This window comes from Phocoena sinus, chromosome 3 (assembly GCF_008692025.1).
Source record: "Phocoena sinus isolate mPhoSin1 chromosome 3, mPhoSin1.pri, whole genome shotgun sequence".
In the NCBI taxonomy this organism is placed as follows: Eukaryota; Metazoa; Chordata; class Mammalia; order Artiodactyla; family Phocoenidae; genus Phocoena; species Phocoena sinus.
Window position 1 is genome coordinate 55,153,788 of NC_045765.1, and position 20,576 is coordinate 55,174,363.

The following is a 20,576-nucleotide window of genomic DNA, read 5'->3' on the forward strand; positions in this document are numbered from 1 at the left end:
AATATTAATCAAATGGATTTTTGAAAAGAATGAATAAAACTATTTGGGAAATAAATAAATTCACTTTGGGATGAATAATATAAAATGTCTTAGAAACTAAGGCATAACTTAAGGAGCTATGCATTGGGCCTTAGTAGATATTAATCCCTTAGTGTGATTGAGTTTGTCATGTTCAGCAAATATTGAGGACCTAGCATTTACAGAGCATACTCTCTCTGCCCTCAGAATTGGGAGAGCTGGTGCTCGCTTCGGCAGCACATATACTAAAATTGGAACGATACAGAGAAGATTAGCATGGCCCCTGCGCAAGGATGACACGCAAATTCGTGAAGCGTTCTATATTAAAAAAAAAAAAAAAGAATTGGGAGAGCTGAGAGAACAGTGGGACACTGAGCCTGAGAGGCAAAGGGGAGGGATGACATTAAAGAAGAAAAGTGGGGAGTGGGGGTAGGGAAGAGGCCCAGGGCAGGTGCTAGCTCAACAGATAATAGATCCTGACTCTAATATTGCCTAGATTTTAGCTCTAGCAGCAACCATGGCTATTATTTCTTTGTATCTAGGTCAGTATGCATAGTAGGTGTTCCATAAATGCTTTTTGGTAGAATAAATAAATTTATGAATTTTAAAGAAAACTCAGGAAAAGTGAAGTCTTCAAATTTCTGACCTTGGATGATATTGGAAGTGTCTGGGAAGTAAATGAAAAAGAAGGCACATGAACTGGAAATTATGAAGTAGAAGCAAGGTTGAATTGGACACTCAAAGGTACACTAGCCTGAGGATTTGGGAGTAAGGGCCTAATTTCTTCTCCTCATCCTGCTTCACGCCCCCAGAGTTGAATCAACCTCAGAATTCCTGTTGACCTCAGGAGAGGATCCCAAATACACAAATCAGGAAAACAGAGAGAGGAAAATCTTTGAATGTTAAACAGCAAAAACATTCAGCTTGAAAGACATCTAATTTTTTCTCAATCCAAATTAGACAGGCTATGATGCTTAAAAGAAAACGAATGCTGGTGCGAAGCACGAATGTTTTATCTGATTGAAATAACACAGGACAGATACATCTGTGTCCAGATTGTACTTCTGCTGTGGTCTATTTTAGGGAGCTTCTGGATTTGAATCTAAAACTGATATCTGGAAAAGAGATAATAATTTGTGCTCACATAGTGCTTTTCATTCAAAGGTCTCAAAGCACTTTACAAAGAAATAAGTATTATTATCCCAGATGGAACAACTCAGACAGAGGGGCTGCTGCCCTCTTCAGCAAATTGGAGAGTGTAAGCCCTTGGACTCTTGATGCAGCCCTAGGCTATAAATTATTGAATCATGTCCTCTATTGATTGGGAGCTCGGACTACCAATGATGTGACTTTTAAAAATATACATACAAAGTAGAACATCAGGCTCTATGCTTAAGAATTTTAGTATGTGTTCAAAAAATATGAAAATGGGTGGTTTTAAAACTGCTGAATTGGGGTAAAGTATGTCTACTTAAAGTAAGAAAATGGTTATTCTAGTCAGACTAATACTAGTTAACATGTGCTAAGCATTATTCTAAGTGTGCTATATATATTCTCTTATTTAATACTCACAACAATTTTTTTTTTTTTTTTTTTTTTTTTGGCGGTACGCGGGCCTCTCACTGCTGTGGCCTCTCCCGTTGCGGAGCACTGGCTCCGGACACGCAGGCTCAGCGGCCATGGCCCACAGGCCCAGCTGCTCCGCGGCATGTGGGATCCTCCCGGACCGGGACACAAACCCGCGTCCCCTGCATCGGCAGGCAGACTCTCAACCACTGCGCCACCAGGGAAGCCCCTCACAACAATTTTTTAATCGACGTATAATCGACATGTGACGTTATATTAGTTTCAGGTGTACAATATTATAATTCGGTATTTGTATACATTAGGAAATGATCACCACAATAAGTCTAGTTACCATCTGTCACCATACAAAGCTACAAAATTTTTTTTCTTGTGATGAGGACTGTTCAGATTTACTTTCTTAGCAACGTTCAAATTTGCAATATAATATTTTTGACTATAAGACTCGCGGCAATTTTAATGAGGTAAGAACTATTATCACTTTACGCATTTACCATTGAGGAAACTGAGACCCAGAGAAGTTAAGTAACTAGGCCAAATGTCAGCTAAGTAATTGGCAGAGCTGAGACTTGGATGTAGGCAGCCTGAGTCCATTACCCATGCTCTTAGCCAGTTACTCCGTGCCAGGTACTGTGAAGCATTTTGCATGCGTTATGTCACTGAATCCTCACAAAACCTCTAGAGGTAGGTATATTATTATCCCGATTTTATTTGGGAAGGACAGTAAGGATTAGAAAGGTGAAGTGACTTGCCCAAGCTCCCATTCCAGTATGTGGGGAGCCAGCATTTTGCAACATAAACAAAAAGAACACTAGGCAGGAAGTCAGGGTTTTAGTGATGTTTCTGCCACTAACTAGGCTGTGTGACCTTGAGCAAATCCAATAGTCTGCATGGTCTCCACGTCTTCCTCTGTGACAGGAGGCCATTGGGCTACATTGACGCTGATTCCTTCCCAATGCTAATATCCTCAGAGTCTCAATATCTGTTTTCTATCTGGTCCCTTGTTTAAAAATCCTTGGAGGAAAAGAAATTAACCACACAGAACCTGAGAGTGACTCTGGAAGCCAAATTTAGAAAACAGATCTCAAAAGGAGAAAAAAAAGGAGTTTACAAAATATCTTTACTTAGAAAATGAGACTGTCCTGCAAATTGTTTGGCTTGATTTGTGAGACCCAGTGACCACATAAAGGCCATACACATCACCTTGATGGACCAGTTCTCCTGGATGTAATAAGCCATATAACCTGGTTCTGTGGCCATTTCTGGCCACTGAATCGGCTAAAGCTGGAAGAAGTCCATCCTCATGTGGGAGGGATCTGGGAGAAGAAGCCAAGCTTTTCATGTGGGTGTTCTATCTTGAATTCAGTATGTCTATACCATTCTGTCTACTTCTGTTTTTGTTCTCAGTGATTATTATGTAGTGACACAGCCCACTGCTACCATGAACAAGTTTTTTCACAAGCATGTGGGGAGCCTGTATAGTGAACAGGTCTGCCTTCCATTTCTCTGTCTGGTTCTGTTCAAAAGTATTAGCTTGATCCACAGGAAACAAAATCATTATCTTGAAGAGATTTCCGTACTCCCATGTTCATTGCAGCATTATTCATAGTAGCTAAGTTACAGAAACAACAAGATCAATGGATGAATGCGTAACTGTGGTATATATATATAATGGAATATTATTCAGCCCGAAAAAAGAAGAAAGTCCTGCCATTTGTGACAACATGGATGAACACGGAGGGTATTATGCTAAGTGAAATAAGTCAGCCAGAGAAAGACAGATACTGCATAGTATCATTTATGTGTGAAATCAAAAAAAAAACAAAAACAAAGGCATAGAAGCAGAGAATAAAATGGTGGCTGCCGGGGACTGGGGAGTGGGGGAAGGGGGAGAGGTTGGTGAAAGCGTATACGCTTTCAGTTATAAAATGAATATGCTCTTAGGATATAATGTATAGCATGGTGACTGTCGTTGATAACTATTGTATAGTTGAAATTTGCTAAGAGAGTAGAACTTAAGTGTTCTCATAAAAAAAGGGGGGGCAGAGTATAGAAGGTGGTAGATAATGTTAATGAGTTAATTGTAGGAATCCTTTCACAATGTATACATGTATCCAATTATCATATTGTACACTTTAAATATATGACAATTTCATCAAGTATACATCAATTAAATAAAAATAAATAAAAGACAGAAAAAAAAAAGAAAACCAAAAAATGCCCCAAAATGTGAGCTTGAGTTTGTGAGAAACCTTGGTCCTATCAGTAGCTCTGTGATCTTGCGAAAGTCAAATTCTCTCAGAGTCTCAGTTTTCCTCATCTTTTGTAAAATGATGCTTATACCATTTGCTTGCCAGTGTTGTACATTTCAAATAGTCTGACATTGGTGGAAGTATTTTGGAGAGATTGGAGACCCCTCAGACGACAATGAAAGCGAGGCTGCAAGATGCCTTCCCCTCAGAGAGACACGGTGTTGTGCATAGAGCAAGCCTGAATGGGAATCCCAACACTGCCCGCCACTTGGGCAAGTTACTAAACCTCTGTAAGTCTCTTCAGTTTGTAAAATGCAAAGTTGTTGAGGCATAGAAATATAAACATGAAGCTCCTGACACACAAGAGGCCATTTAAATATGGTGGCTATTATTATTTTGACTATCAATTATTGAATTACACTGAAGAGTTAGCAGGTTCAGAATATCAAGCTTTATTTTCTGAGACTGTGTACCAATTCACTTTGATCCCTAAGGAAAAGCCGGAAGAGAATTGGGCTCTCTTCTCTACTAAATGGCTGATGTTAATTCTGTAAAGCTTATCTTCATACACACCACACCTTGGGGAAATCTGGACAAGGACCTCTCTTCCTTTTAGACATCTCTGCCTAAGTCTCCACCCTCTGTGGCCGCACGAATTCTAGTGGACAATTTGGATCTCAAAACTTATCTTTGCATTCTAAAGAAGATAAAGTTATAGTGCAATAATTCCCAACCTTTTAATTCCCTAATAATTCTCTTTTTTAGCACCAGAATCTCATTTTAAAGTTAAAAAAATTTCAAGGAATCCCATATAATAATAGTTCTACTTTAGGTCGCTTCTGATTGAGAAAATACATGATTAAAAAAATCAGCATCAGTAAAAAAAATTAGAGGATCCTCTCTCAAACATTGTTGGGAATAGGTAGTATATGAACTTGATTAAAAAATTCACAAGGTACAAAAGGGAACACCATGAAAAGCATTCTTCTTGCACATACCTCCGCCACCCAGTGCCCTTCCCCAGAGCCTGCTATTGTTTCCATTTCTGCTGTGTCCTTTCAAAGGTAATCTACGATCTACGAATATTTATGTATGTATCCTTTAAAAAAAGACAAAACGGTAACATACCTTGCCACTCCTCTTCACCTTGTTGCACTCTTCTGCATACTTAACAATGTCTTGTTATACTTTAAAATGGATATGTGAAAAAAAGAGATGGAATATGTATTATTATTCCCCACACTGGCATCTAGTATTGAAAAATTGCATTGCGTTTTTTTTTTTACATTTTTAAAACCTTTTTATTTTATATTGGACTACGGTCAATTAACCATGCTGTGAGTTTCAGGTGCACAGCAAAGCAACTCAGCCATGCATATACACGTATCCATTCTCCCCCAAACTCCCCTCCCATCCAGTCTGCCATATAACATTGAGCAGAATTCCCTGTGCTATACAGTAGGTCCTTGTTGGTTATCCTTTTTTTTTTTTTTAATTTATTTTATTTATTTATTTATTATTTTTGGCTGTGTTGGGTCTTTGTTGCCATGCGTGGGCTTTCTCTAGTTGCAGCAAGCGGGGGCTACTCTTCTTTGCGGTGCGCGGGCTTTGCACTGCAGTGGCTTCTCTTGTTGCGGAGCACAGGCTCTAGGTGCGCGAGCTTCAGTAGTTGTGGCTCACAGGCTGTAGAGCGCAGGCTCAGTAGTTGTGACCCACGGGCTTAGTTGCTCCGCGGCATGTGGGATCTTCCCGGACCAGGGCTCGAACCCGTGTCCCCTGTGTTGGCAGGCGGATTCTTAACCACTGTGCCACCAGGGAAGCCCTGGTTATCCATTTTAAATATGGCAGTGTGTACATGTCGAACCCCAACTCCCTGAATGCGCTGCATTTTTAATATACAGAAAATCCTAGTGTGCATTAACTACATACCACATAGAGAGTCTCAGCTCTTAGATTAGGAACCAACCGGTATAAGTAAAATATCAATAACGTTCAACATTAATTTTGGCCCTTACTCTACACCAGGCATTGTTCTAAGCACTTTACACTTGTTATCTCACATAATCCACATCCTTCAAATCCTTCTAATCCCAGTTTAAATGTTATCTCCTCAGAGAAACCCTCCCTTATCCAAGAAGACCTACCCTCTCCCCTTTCCATTATTTCCTATCATTTCATCCTGTTTATTTCCTTCAGGACAGTTACCTATTCGTCCTATTTCACCTATTTGTTTACTGTTGTCTCCCGAATGGAGTAAGAGCTTTGGGAGCGGGGACAGTGTCAGTTTGGTTCACTGCAGTATATCCAGTGACCAGTCCCATGCCTCGGTGCTGGGCACAGAGGAGCCATTCCATCAGATGTTTATTGAATTAAGTACACAATGAGCAAAAAACAATTATATGAGGTAGACCCTAGTATAATCTCCATTATACGAATGAGAAAGCTAAGCCCTAGAGAGGGAAATAGAGTCAAGTCAAAATTAGTAACTTACAAAATTGGTTTAAAACCCAGTACTGCTTGACCCTAGAGCACAAGCTCTTTGCCACTACCCTGGTCTCAGAAACAGAAGACTGAGTACAGTCTTGGCTGTGTATGATCTTGAGTAATTCCCTTTTCCTCCCTGGGATTGTTTCTTCCATTGCAAAATGCGAGGGTGGAGTTAGTAATCTTCCTTATAGCTATGATCAATGCAAATGGAAAAGGAGACACTGAAGGGGCCAACAAGATTGGCTTGATGCCTTTAAGAGAGCTGATTTCCATTCTTTAATTCCTACCCTCCTTCTTTCACTAAGGATTTGCTGATCCTTATTTTACGCTAGGCACTGTGTTGGTTGTTCCTTTGGATAGGTATCTAAAGACTAATAGGACATAGTCTCTGCCATTAAGGTGCTTAGTCTGATGGGTCTAATGCAGACCCATTAGTAGCTGCTTGAAGTACAGTATAGGTCTTTGCCATAACAGTAATATGTATGAGGCACATGGTAACACAGAAGAGGAAGGAATTAATTCCATCTTGTATGCGTATGGTGGTGAGGATGGTGGTGCATATGTAGGGAGGGAGGGATGAGGTTTACTGCTGAGCTAGGCCTTGGGGATAGAATAGTTTTCCAGGTGGACAAGGCAGAGGTGAGGCTTCCTGGACACAAGAGACATCATGTGCAGAAGCACACCAAGAAACAGTATGATGTGCTGAGGACTGCTAGGGTAGGGGCTTGGCTCCCAGAGGATGGAGTTAGCTAAGTAGAGGGGGCCCGTGAAGAGCCATGCTGAAGAGTTTGGACTTTACTCCTGAGAGCAGTGGCATGGCCAAATCATATTTATATTTTATTTTTAGAAAGATCACTCTGGCAGTGGTAGGACTGGAGGAGGGTAATGAGGTGAAAGGTGTGGAGACTAGTGAGAAGGCTTTGTGGTGGTCCAGGTGAGAGGTGAGGAGCACTTGGACCTCGGGTATTCATGCAGAGTTGGAGAGGAGCTAGATAAATCGGGGATTTTTTTAAAAAAAAAGAAGTGGCAAAGGACTTGGTTGTTGGTTGGATGAGGGAGAATAAAATGAGACTGAGGGACTTGCTGGATTGGGTGGCCAAGTATAAAACGGTTCCATTAATGATTATATGGAATTAGGAGTTGGGTGGGAGAAATAATGCTGCTGGCTTTGAATATGTTACGTTTGGGGGGTCTCTTAGCCAGGAGGAAAGCTCTAGCTCCCTCTTGCCTTTCCAGAATAGCATTCCTAGCCAAAGTCAGACATCCTCGGGCCAGTTTCCTGCAGTCCCCAGTCAGGGATAAGATTCTCCAAGACCTCACTGGAATTCCTGAGCTCCATATGCTTCAGGGATATAAGCTGGGTCTTAAAAACTCCCTGTATCCTTATTGATAGAAGGAGAATGGATCCCTAACTCGCTTTTTAAAATCAGATGCTGGTTTCAGTGGAGCAAACTCTCCTGCCTGTTTGCAAGCAGCACACTTTTAAAAAGAAACCATTTCCTGTGGGGCAGCTCTGGCCCTAACCGGCTCTGGCTCTTAGGTTGGCTCCCAAGAAGCCCCCACCTCCTTTAGGAAGAGGCTTTTTTAAAAGAAGATGAGGTTGTACACCGTGTAACCTGGTCCCGCCTGGCTCCTGGAGAAAGCCCAGAGACGTGGGGACTGGACCTTCTCTCAACCACCACCCGGGGTTAGGTGTCCTCAACGCAACGCCGAGGCAAGACTCCATGTAGCCCCAATTCTCCCCCAAATGACGGGGCTGGGATCCTCCCCCACCTTAACTCGAATCTCCAGCGCTCACCTGGCGGTGGCAGGGCCAAGCACGTGGGCCCGATTAAGGGCTGGCCTCTAGGGTCCTCCCAGGGAAGGGGATATACAACCCCAGGAGGCAGGAGGCTGGCCAGTCACCCGGGCCGTGACAATCTCCTTGGCTCCTACAGCCGATGTCCAAAGGCAGGTCACAGCCTGTGTCCCACTTCCCCCTTCATAGGACGGTGCCAGAATCTGTTATCTCTACTCCGCCCTCTGCTCACGCACTACCCCACTGTCGTGCCCATAAATCGCAAGAGCAAAGGGTAGCACAATTCCTCCCGCGTCCCTGCGGGCCCTGAAGCCGGGCACTAAAGCAGTGCAGTCCCAAGCTTCCCCTGCAGAAGCCGCGCTCCCCACTCGGTTCGGGGGTAGAGGGGGCGCGAGAGAGCAAGTGGGCGGACGTCCCATCCTCCGCATCCACCTCCAGGTCCTGGCGCGCAGGGTGGGAGCGCTGCGCGCCTCCGCGCTGCGCATAGCGGCCCGCTTGCCGCCTGCCCCCTGCCCTAGCTGGGCCGCCTCCCCGGGCTGCGGGTGGAGAGCTATAAGGCGCTAACGTTACGCTGTTTCCGGTTTTCCAGCGGGCTCTGGTTTCCCCTCCCAAGGCGGCGGCGGCGGCGGAGCGGCGGAGCCCCCCAAATGGCCTGGCCAGATGCGGCAGGTTTGCTGCTCAGCGCTGCCGCCGCCGCCACTGGAGAAGGCTCGGTGCAGCAGCTACAGCGACAGCAGCAGCAGCGAGAGGAGCAGCAGCAGCAGCGGCGGCGAGAGCAGCAGCAGCAGGAGCAGCAGCGACAGCAACAGCGGCATCTCTCGTCCCGCTGCGCCCCCAGAGCCGCGGCCGTCGCAACAGCCGCAGCCCCGCAGCCCCGCAGCCCCGAGAACCGCCGCCCGCTCGCGAGCCGCAGCCGCCGGCGGCATGAGGCGCGACCCGGCCCCCGGCTTCTCTATGCTGCTCTTCGGTGTGTCACTCGCCTGCTACTCGCCTAGCCTCAAGTCGGTGCAGGACCAGGCGTACAAGGCACCCGTGGTGGTGGAGGGCAAGGTACAGGGGCTGGCCCCGGCCGGCGGCTCCAGCTCCAACAGCACCCGTGAGCCGCCCGCCTCGGGTCGGGTGGCACTGGTGAAGGTGCTGGACAAGTGGCCGCTCCGGAGCGGGGGACTGCAGCGCGAGCAGGTGATCAGCGTGGGCTCCTGTGCGCCGCTCGAAAGGAACCAGCGCTACATCTTTTTCCTGGAGCCCACGGAGCAGCCCTTGGTCTTTAAGACAGCCTTTGCCCCTCTTGACACCAACGGCAAAAACCTCAAGAAAGAGGTGGGCAAGATCCTGTGCACTGACTGCGGTGAGTCGCCCCCTCCCTCTGCTAGAGAAAGGGGGGAGGGGCGAAGCTGTGGAGAATGGGGGTGGGGCGGGAGGTGCTGCAGGTGCCCAGGCCTGGCAGCGCCCCGGCCGGCCGCTGGGGGGTGGGGCCGCCCCTGTGCAGGGCGTTTGGCATGGTGGGTGAGGGTGTTGGGCTGGGGAGAAGGAGGATCAGGCTCAAAGTGTGCCAGGGGTGGGGGCGGGGGCACGCGCTGGCCTGTGCCAGCAGGGATCTGCGGCTGATGTATGGCATGTGGGGCTGGAAAACTGCCATCATAGCCCAGTAGCGGCAGGAAAAACGGAGGGGTCCTGGTGTTGCTGGCCCTAAGCTCAGTGAGTCAGGAGTGACCCTCGGAGGCCTTGCCCGCTCTGCTCCCACGGGCCTGCCTTGCCCAGGCTGGCAGGGTCTGCAGGAGCAGCTGGGCAGATTCCCAGGCTGTGAAGGCCTCCGCTTACAAGTTCTCCTAGGGAATCATGGCCCCCACCCCCTCCTTCCTCTCCTGGGCTCCCGGTCAGCTCATCCACACCGCTGGCGCAGGCAGAGTTGGGACTTTTTCTGCTACTGTTTTCTGTCCCCCATGTGGTTCAGGGTTTTTTTCTGCATCGTGATTGCTTGTCTTTTCTAAGCTGGTAGCACAGCCCTCTCTTAACCTCCACGACTAGTGAGCAGACACCTCTTTTGGCAGTTTCTGGGAGATCTTCCTAGGTCTGTTGATTGTGATGACGGCAAAATAGAGTAACTTCTGCTGAATGCTGTAAGTTCAGCTCTGACATCTCACCAGCAGGATGTGTTGACTGCATATCTCATCTTCATGATGTTGGGTGCTGAACAGAAATGCAGGTGATTAGAAACAAAACACTGAAATCTGTAGATCTGTGCAGCTGGGAATGGAGGTCTCCAATGTCAAAAGTCAAAGAAATGTCAGTTTAAGATCTTTTTTTTTTCTTGTCCCTGAATCCAGTACTTACTTCTCAGTAAGATATTTCAAACCAAATTGTCCCCAGACTGGAGTGTTTGATGTTAGCTTGTCTTGTGCTTATTCATATTGGGGTTTCATTTTATCCCCAAAGGCTGGATTTGGTGTTTGCAGTGTGACTTTGAGCTGTGTAATCACTGAATTGTGACAGATGTCCTGGTCTGTCATAGAAGTTGGTGTGTTTACTAGTTTACCAAGTGATTCTGGGTAGTATAAATAGGCTTTGAGTAGCAAAGAACGTGTAACAGCTTGTAGGAAGTTTTGCTGCCCTCATCTTTCTAGATCAATGCCTTTGACTTTCAAAAGCTTCCCTTCTACCCTACGTCCCCCGCCCCCTCCCCACCCCTGTCCTTCAGGAGACGAATTTTAGTTTAGTGGCGAGAGTATATCTACTGTGACCACTTTAATCAGAAGACTCTTGCAGTGTCTTAATAAGAAGAAAGAAACTTTGGTGATAACAGCAGTTTATCTCTCTGACATTGTCCTGAGGAATATTGTTGACTGCTCTTTAATGTTGGTTTTATGCTCTGAAATGTTTGATGATGACAAATTGAGACCAGTTAAAAATTTCTAATTTTTTATTGTGTTAAGCATTTTGTCTGAGATCCCTTGGGGAGCTGTGGAACTGTATCGTGCAGTGGGAAATAGATAGTAAAAACATTTATTGAACCTTATCCAAGGACAGCTTCTGTTTTGGTTTTCAGTGAGTTGCTCCTGAATGTGCATCGCGCACATTGCCACATAATCCCTTGTCTGGTCCACTGAGCCCCAATGGTCATCGTCCCCTGTCTTCCTCCTCCTTTCCTCCTTCCTCCATCAATTCTACCTTGTTTGTTTTAGTGAGTGTTTAATAGCTTAATAGTTGAATGTGGAGATCATGAAAGATCTGGGGTTCAGAAATATAGTCTGCTTTTAGGTTGTGGTCATCTCATATTATGAACATAGCATGTGCAATATCGTTCTCAAAAAGATAAATTTAGGACTGCAATCACTGCTTACGAGAGGGCCCTCATACGTCACAAATTATCAAGGGGCAGGAAAGTGTATGGGAGTAAACATTTTAGAGTGCAAAAATTTTTGCTTTGAGTTGATAGTATATAGATACAAGTCAGTTTGGGGGCTTTGTCTAAGGGGATTAGAAATTAAAGGACATTTTTGTGAGAGGAAACTTGTGGAACTGGTGATAATATGACAGAAGAGCATAAACTACATTTTCTTATTTTCTACAATGTGGTTGAAGAAAACATGCACTAGTGATGGTATATTAAATAAGGAAACAAATCTTCCTAACTAACCACAACACCTTACTTGTGCTCAGCAGGAAATAACTAACAAATTGATTTTCTGTTTTCTATCTCTAAAAAAAGTCGTCTGGGCCACGGGGTCATTGGGAACATTTTCTCCTTGGAGCAGATCTGCCCATTGCAAAATAGGGAAACTGGCACCTGGAAACTGTCATCATGGCCGTTATATTGAGCAACTGTGGTTAAATTGTTACTTTATTTAGCCATTTTCAGCTGTGAGCCTGTCTGGGCTCTGAGAGGTATGGTTCCTAGGGAGATTGTCCAGAAAGCTGTGTTTTGGTGGGCCAGGACTTTGGGATAAGGTACCATACAGAGAGATAAAGGTCTTCATAAATGGCTCATTTTACCACAACTATGAAATGTTGACTTGTAGCCTGTTAAGTCCTTCTGGAATAGCAATATCTGTCTGCCAGAGGGGCATTTTTATAGATCTAATGTGTATCATTCATCCCAAATTACTACCTCTGGTGGTAAAGAGTGGAGTAAAATCTTTGCATTTCTCAGATTACATACATGGAGGTGTTTTCTGTGCCTTCTGAGGAAAGAACAGGAAAAAGATTTGAAAAGGACCCTCAGGGATTAGCAACTCTGTACAATGCTATGAAAGCATCCTGTCCTGCAAATAGTCCTACATTTTTAATGACGGTTGCATATATTTTGGTTTAATCACACTCTATCATTTGCTTTCCTATATGTGTATGTTTTTTTAAAATTGTTTCCTTATTGAATAGATGCAATAGATATCTTTTTTTTTTTTTAAAGAAAGATCATTCTTCCTTTGGGACTTTATGATTTGCCTTTTTCTTCCAACGTATAGTGTACTTTGTTGTTAAAGCTAGAAAAGGTGTATTCCTGGGGGACTTTATGTTCTTTAGGATAGTTTTAAATTAATGTGGCACCCAGATTCACATATTAGAGCAAGGTGGTTCACAAAATTCAGTATAGCAAAAGCGACTGCATATTTTTAAAGTGCTGTTTATTTAAAGAATCTTTTCTTCCCCAGCCAGCTGGAAACCCAGCTGTGCTGCAGCTTGAAGATGGGGAAAGTGAAACTAGATTAGAAACTGACCAGTCCTAGTGGTGAGGACAGGCTTGATTATAGATTTAGGGGTAGAATTACCATCACAATGTCATTATTTCTTTCAGTGGCTGCTTTCCTCAGCAGACTGGGATTCTTGGGGGCAGGAACCATATCTTATCTTTGAGGTCTTTCTCCTAGCTCTCCTGCCCTTCAATGTTTGGTACTGCTGGTGGCTTACAGAGGGATTCTCATAAGTGTCTTTTGAATGGATGAAGTCAAGTGAAGTTCAAAAAGCAAGCCTCCAGATTAATACTAAAACAATTTTAACTCTCCTATCTGTGACATCAAGTCCTGTGCTGAAAAGCTGAGTTTGATGATAGCCCTTACCTGTCGCTATGGGAACCTTTTTTTCTGAAGGAGTCATAATCAACTAGAGTACTTAACCACAATGTGCTTAATCATTGTGCTGATTAGTGTTAATGGGATTTGAGCAGTGGAGAATCTAGGTCTTGTTGAAGAAGACCCTCTTTTTTTTTTTTTTGGAAGGCAGGTTATCACCGCCCCCCTCATGTTTAAACAAAATTAAGATAACTATCAACTTGAATTAACAAAAGGTTTGGGGGCTAGAGAGGGTGTTATATTAACTAGCTAGGTGACTAACTTCTCCTTGGTCCCAAGGCTCTTAACCATCTTTTATTATCTAGGACTTTTTTTTTTTTTTTTTTTGGCTACGTTGGGTCTTTGTTGCTGTGCGGGCTTTCTCTAGTTGCGGCGAGCGAGGGCTACTCTACATTGCGGTGCTCGGGCTTCTCATTGCGGTGGCTTCTCTTGTTGTGGAGCATGGGCTCTAGGTGTGCGGGCTGCAGTAATTGTGGCTCTTGGGCTCTAGAGCGCAGGCTCAGTAGTTGCGGCGCATGGGCTTAGTTCCTACGGGGCATGTGGGATCTTCCTGGACCAGGGCTGGAACCCATGTCCCCTGCATTGGTAGGTGGATTCTTAACCACTGCGCCACCAGGGAAGTCCCTATCTATGACATTTTAATTTCATTTCCTAATAGCAAGTATGTCATTAATTTTTTTCCTTTATAAAGTTGTATTTATATTTTTGAATATGTAACACTTTCATATGGTTCAAAACTTAGAAAGCACATAAAAATATACGGTGCAAAGTCTTCTTACCCCTGTCCTCAGCTACCCAGCTCTTAGGCAATTATAACATATTCTTGAAATGTGTATTTCTCTAAAAGCAAAATGTTTTTCAAAGTAATCTTATTTTTTTTCTTAACAGATGGAGAATGTTAATTTTGCCATTAAGCCAATATTATGGTAAATTCTTCCCAAGTAGTGTGTGTGTGTGTGTGTATATATATATATACACACCTAATCCAAGATCTTAAACCTAATCCAAGATCTTAACCAATATCCTACCTTAAAAATATAACCCTAGAGTGAGGAATAAAAATACCAACTTATTTTTCAGATACTTTGCCGTTAAGAAGTTTTCTATGGCAGTGAATTTTGTGAGTCTTAATTGGGGTGCTCAAAGGAGAGATCCAAAGGTTTATCACTGAGCTTTAGGGCTGCAGCTCTGCCCATACAGCAGTTCCCACTGTTTACACTCTTGGTAGGTAATCTCACAATAGCATCCATGTGGGAAATCACATGATCCCATACATGGGAAGAGAAAACTCCACAGTGCATGATTGCTTTGATTCTCACTTAGAAACCAAAGACCCCAGTTGCTGATGAAGAGGTTGATTTTGATCATATTCATGTATAGCTGGTATGACTCCAGGGGGAATTAGCCACTTGAATACTACTTTGAAGTATGTTTAAGGTAACTGATTTGAACATAGTGTTAAAATTTCAGAGGATCGAGGAATTTCCATTTGGATAACTAGGGGAAAGCAAATATGCAAATCTAAACAGTGGGACGTCTTAACCCTCTAAAGTCTGTTGGTTTAGTGGCATATGGCAATTTTGAACATTGACTTGAAAAAGGAATGATCTCACTATCAATGAAGTTTCCCCCGTGCAGTCTTTGACACTTGTTCTTGGGTCTTTCTTTTCAGGGTCTGAAGCGTTGTTAGTATAATTTACATCAAAGGTAAAAGAAATTTCCCTCCAAATTTTGAGTTTGGATGGATGTGTGTGAAATGAGGATTTTTGTCTTACTTGTTTCCCGTGAATTAACCCTCCCCACTTACTTATTGGAATTTGTACATAGAGATAAACCCAGTTTGTGAATTTCAAGAGATGATATAGGGAGCTCTTTAGAAAACTGAGGAAAGTAGATGAATTGAGCAGTGGACGTGCTAAATTATGACGTTTGAAAAAATGACTGTCTTATGTGAAGTTCAAGTAGACTCCTTTAAAAACAACAGTACACACAAATGAATCTTGGTGAGTAATGTTTCAAGCAAGCCTGTAGGAACTGAAGCAAACCTGGAGGATGATTAAGAGGCTTTAGGATGACATGAAAGAGGACATGCTGTACCCAGGCAAAGAGCTGGGAAGCTTTTGCCAATCTGGGGTCAAAAGACAGAGATTCCACACTTGACTGAGATCATTTGCTGCTAACCAGCTGTGGTGTTTTTGATAATTATGAAATGAGGTTGAGTTAAGGAGCCTTCTTGCTCTGGCTAGTTGCTGTTGGCAGAGTGTGGCATGCAAGCTCCATTCTACAGTGACATTCCCTTCCTGCTTTGTACATGCAGTGAGATCCAAATAGCCTCTCCAGGGACCTCTGGGACAGAGCCTCTAGCTCTTCTCTGTGCCTCAGCTCAGAACCTGATTGTGCTGCTTGCCTCCTGGGGTGGGGCTGGAGGTAGTTAACATTCCATTTGCCCTTGCAGATGTTTCCAGAGTAGCAGAGGCACAGGTATCCTAGGGAGTTTCCTTATTCTACTAGCAACACAGACCCCCAAGATGTGATGTTCAGGTTACTTTTTATTCTCTCTTAGGAAGCAGAATCTTTAATGGTTCTTTTTTTCCTTCAATGATTTCCTGCGTTGTGCGTAGGACATTGGCTTCCCCCTCCTCCTTCCCTCCCTTGTCTGTTTATACAGACTGAGGATCTGTCTTTGTCCTTTAGGCTGGGATGTTTTACTTGGTCTTGATCTTGATATTGGTCCAACTAACAGAAGCCAAGCTGAACTAACATTCCTCAGAATTAAATATAAGGAAGGTTACCACATGGCTAAATACCTGGTCCAACCATGGGAAAGTCAGGACATCATTAATTTGATTGCGACAGTGATGCAATTTGGTATCCCAGAGGTTGTATTACTAAAAGAGCTTTCTTTCATTTCCGTCTTTCAAATGTTTGCTTCAACAAATGTGCTCTGTGTAAAGAACTAGGTACTTTAGGGGAATTGCATCAGACAGTCCCTGTCACCAAGGAGCTTACAATCTAGAAGTACAAAGATATAACAGTAATTCAGTCTAGAGTATGACAAATGCCATAAGATACACCAACATAGTGCTTTTGGGAGGAGGGGAAGAGTCATGAAAGAAAGAAAGATCTGGTTAGAGGATTAAAGAAAGTTTCTTGGAGAAGCAGTTTGAGATGGGATTCTAATAGTCAGAGACAGAAGAGGTGGTTTAGGGATAGAGAGAGATGAACTGATTGATTAAATCAATTCCATGCAGACAGAGCAGCATTCTCAGTGGCCGAGGGGCATGTTTGTAGTATACAGAATAACCAGGATGAAAGGAGCAAATGGGCAAAGGTCCTAGTAAATTAGGATTATATTCCCACCCATCTTGAGTGCTAGACTGATGAGTTTATTTGTAATTATGTAAGTAGTATTTGAAGGCTTCAGTTAAAAGCAGCTCAATAACGTGTTGTAGTTTTCAGTGAATGGGTCACATTTTGTTAAATTTATTCCTTAGTACTTCTTGTTTTCTGGATGCTTTTGTAAATGGTATTTTTGTTTAATTTTGTTTTCCACTTATTCATTGCTAGTATATAGAAAGATAATTGTTAAAATATTGACTTTGTATCCTGTATTAGTTATTCACTTATTCATTTCAGTAACGTTTTTGGGGGTAGATTTCTTAAGGATTTTTTTCCTATGTACATGACTGTATTGTCAGTGAAAAAAAAGACATTTTTACTTTTTCCTTTCTAATCTGTTTGCCTTTATTTTTTTCTTGCCTTATTCCACTGGCTGGAACTGCCAAGTACAATGCTGAATAAGAGTAGTGAGAATGAGCATCCTTGGGGGAAAGCATTTACACTTTCACTATTAAGTATGATGTTAGCTGAAGGTTTTTCATAGATGCTCTTCCTTTAAAAAAAAATGTCTGCTAAATATAGTGTAATGACTAAGAGTTTGTGCTCTACAGCCAGATGAACCTGGGTTTGGAAACCATTTTCTAACTGGGTGATGTTGGGCAAATTACTTTCTGTATCTTAGTTTCCTATAAATGGGGATAGTGATAGCACTTAATAGGATTGCTATGAGTATTAAATGAGATAATGCATGTAAAATAATTAATACAGCACCTGCTCAATAAGTGTTATTAACAAAATCTTATTAACTTAGACCAATGTGAGCAGGAAGACTAGTAAGTGAAAATATTAAGTTCTGGAGGACTGGAGGCAGACAAGGGGAGAAATTTTTACTGAAAACTGTATTATGTGTGCGGTCTAATTGTAGGGAAGCCCATGTGAGTCCAGGGTATGAATGCTCATCCTATAGAGGTCCCAAGTAGGCTGTAAATCTTGATGTGTCCATGGATCTGTTTTAGTCAATTTTTTGAGAAGCCCACGGATGGAAACTGCTTTTCTCTGTTTCACAAATGGGAGGACTAAGACTCAAACTTCAAAATGACCATTTCAAAATTTCATCATGCTTGTGGGGTCAACCAAGGGTCCACATTCTGGAGTTCTGCCAGGTCTGCTTTTTTACTTCGGCAGGTCTTATCTTACATTGTATTGTTAGGAGGAGTTGCTGAAAGTCACTGGAAAATGGCTGAAAGCATCCTTTTTTCTTTCAAAGAAAGAAGGTCCCTGACTCATCCTGCTTTGATTTGGGGGTTTTCAGAGTTGGGGGTGGATTCACACTGAATCATTCGTACTCTTTCCTTGTTTCTCTGGACTGGGTTGGGATGGGTCTGGTGGCTGCCCAGGGTCAGAGGGGTACAGGTATGGGCATGTAACAGGTGGCATTTTGGGAATTTGTGGGGTTTAATTTTAATTAATTAATTGATGTGTGGTACCCATTGGAAGTATGAAACTTTGCTCCTTAAATGTTTGTAAGACAAAGACTCTGCTTTGAGTCACTCCTCTAAATATTTGTTGGGTATTATTACCCCTCAGATCCTGGACTGGCCACACATCCCTGACCTTAGGAAGTATTGTTTTTTCTTGTTCTTAGACTTTTAGTATTTATGGCCTGTATCACTTATATGACACATCATTTAATGCCATGCACTGTTAATTATCTTTTGATGGGTCAGTGTCTTAGCTCCTTCACCTGATTGTAAGATCTTTGGGGCCTGAAACTTAAAATATGTTTTAGTAAATATTTGACTACTGGCTATTGCCAAGTAAGGGAAAAGTGAGACCTTTGCTTTCTCTTTATAAAGACCACTTTGTCCTAGACAAATTTCGAGATTCCTCAAATGACAGCTCAGGCTTAAGGACTAGACCAACCATGGAAAATGTCTTCAGACATTTCGATAAAGGGCAGAATTTTGCTTCTCAGTTATGTTTCAGGTTTTTTTTTTTTCTTGATAGTCCATAGTTTCTTCATTTTCTTGCAAGTAATTTTCTGTTCTTGAGTTTTAGAATTATCTCTAGATGGTTTACCTCATACATGTCAATATTTTGGCTTGTGTTTCATTCCTATCTTTTAGTTAGTTCGCATTCTGCAAAATTCTCCATTTTCACTTGCCATGCAAGCCTTTTGGTTATTCCCCATTCTGGTTTCTCACTGGAATGGTCAGTTGGAGTCTCTTACCCTGGTCTGTTCATGCTTCAGGCTGAATACCTTAAAGAGGTAAGAGGTGTGACCAGGCATCTTCTGTAGTAAGCTGAGATCACAAATTAGGTAGGAGTGGTTGTACCTTTTTGCCTATAGGCAGCTTGGGGCCTTCTGGAAGCCAGTACTGGTTCTTAGATCATTCTTTTCTTCTGAAAAGGTAGGGAGTAGAAACCTAATATTTCTTCACATCTCTCTTTTAGTATGTTCATTCTTTTGTCTTTGCCTTGAAATGAGACATTTTTCTGCCATATCTCCTTGGCTGAATCCCCTTGGGTGGGGATGGGAGGGGCCTCTCCAGAGGGAGCTCTCTTCAAGCCTAGGGCTCCTAAGGGCCCCTAGTCATCACCTTGCAGAAGGCTGTGGCCCTCAGCTTCAGCGAGTCAGAGTTCCTTTCACTGGTGCCTGTGGCCATACATAAAATCTCAGTACAGCACTTCACCATGTTGCTTAGGCCAGTAATGAATTTCACAAGCACAACCCAATTGATGGCTCTCCTCTGGAGTAACTTTATATGGCTTTAGAGAAGAGAGTTTATTTACCAGTCAGGACGGAACAGGTAGATTAAGTAGATGATCTGTTGTGTCTGAATTCCTGTCTCTGAGTGAGAAATAAAATAACAGCAGGGCTGCATACAGTACGACTTTCCCGACATTGTCATTGGTTGATTGAATTTCAGAGAAACATAATAATAAAAAGAAGAATGTTTTTAAAAGGAAGAAAGAAGACTCAGACCACGACATGACTCATTTGTCACAGAATGAAACCAAGGCCCACAGGTGAAGATTTTTTTCAAAGGACACTGGGGTTTCCAAAGGCAGCCTGTCTGACTGCTCACTCTTAGATGGTTTCCTTTTCACAGTCTGTTCAGGTGGGTTTCTCTTCTGAGACCCTCTTACCTGGGGCTCCACCCCTCCCACCTTATCCCATCTAGCTCCTACCTTTCTACTTAGGCCTGCTGTCATACTTGCTTATGTCATAAATGTAACAGCCATCCCTCAGCCCCTGTTCCCAAGAACCAGAGAAGTTTCCAGAAATTTCTAGTACAAAGTTCACAATCCTTTCTTGGACTTTAGGTCTGATGGACCTAGTGGGAAAATAGGAACAAGGCAAGAGACAGGTACCTACGTGGGTGGGACTATATCCAACAAATTGGGCTAAACTTTTCTCAGGTCTGGTTCTTTTAGACAAAATATGGGGTTTTCCCAAGAAAGCTTCTCCTGTATTTCTAGGTCTCCTTTTCAAGAGGAAATGCTTTCTCCAAAAAGGCTAGTAACATTCACTGGCCTTTTAGTAACACGTGCATTAAATTGTCCAGGCCAAGTACTGACAGTAATCCCTTTCAGATGGCACCTCTGGGGCTCGACCCAAGTGATTCTGGCCAATACTGGGCCAGGCTCCATTGGATGTGGAGCCAGGTAGTATACTCTGGGCAGAACAAGACATCACCACCTCTGAGAGAAACTCCTTGCTGCTGGGAAAGAATCTAATTTGTAGGTTGAAGGGAGGCACATGGGTGGCCCCCAGTTTGGGAGTTGGCTGTCTTTGTTTCTCAGTATGTAAATCACCTGAGTAGGTTTCCGCTGTGCGTGGTATGCACTCAGCTAACTGAGAGGGCAAATGGGAGCTGGAGCTGAGACTGGTTCCCTTGGGAATACTGTTGTCACCTCTGCCGATTTTACCCCAGCTTCTACCTTTGCCCACACATAATGTGGGCTTTGTGCTTCTTCTGTGTGGTGTCACAGCCTCAGGGCCTCTGGTGAAGGGTCTGCACTAGGCCC

General features: G+C 43.3%; 1 protein-coding gene and 1 non-coding gene across 6 annotated transcripts in view; both read left to right on the forward strand.

The window, feature by feature from the left end:
• Positions 1 to 239: 239 nt before the first annotated feature.
• On the forward strand, positions 240 to 346 carry LOC116752457. The gene has a single exon (XR_004349523.1). It is a non-coding gene; the product is annotated as a U6 spliceosomal RNA (small nuclear RNA).
• An 8,453-nt stretch (positions 347 to 8,799) lies between these two features.
• Positions 8,800 to 20,576, forward strand: part of NRG2 (neuregulin 2) — a 178,886-nt gene continuing 167,109 nt past the window's right edge. For all 5 annotated transcript variants that reach the window (XM_032627217.1, XM_032627216.1, XM_032627218.1 and 2 more), the window contains exon 1: positions 8,800 to 9,487. In XM_032627217.1, coding sequence (XP_032483108.1) covers positions 8,800 to 9,487 — 688 coding nt within the window. The remainder of the gene's footprint in view (positions 9,488 to 20,576) is intronic.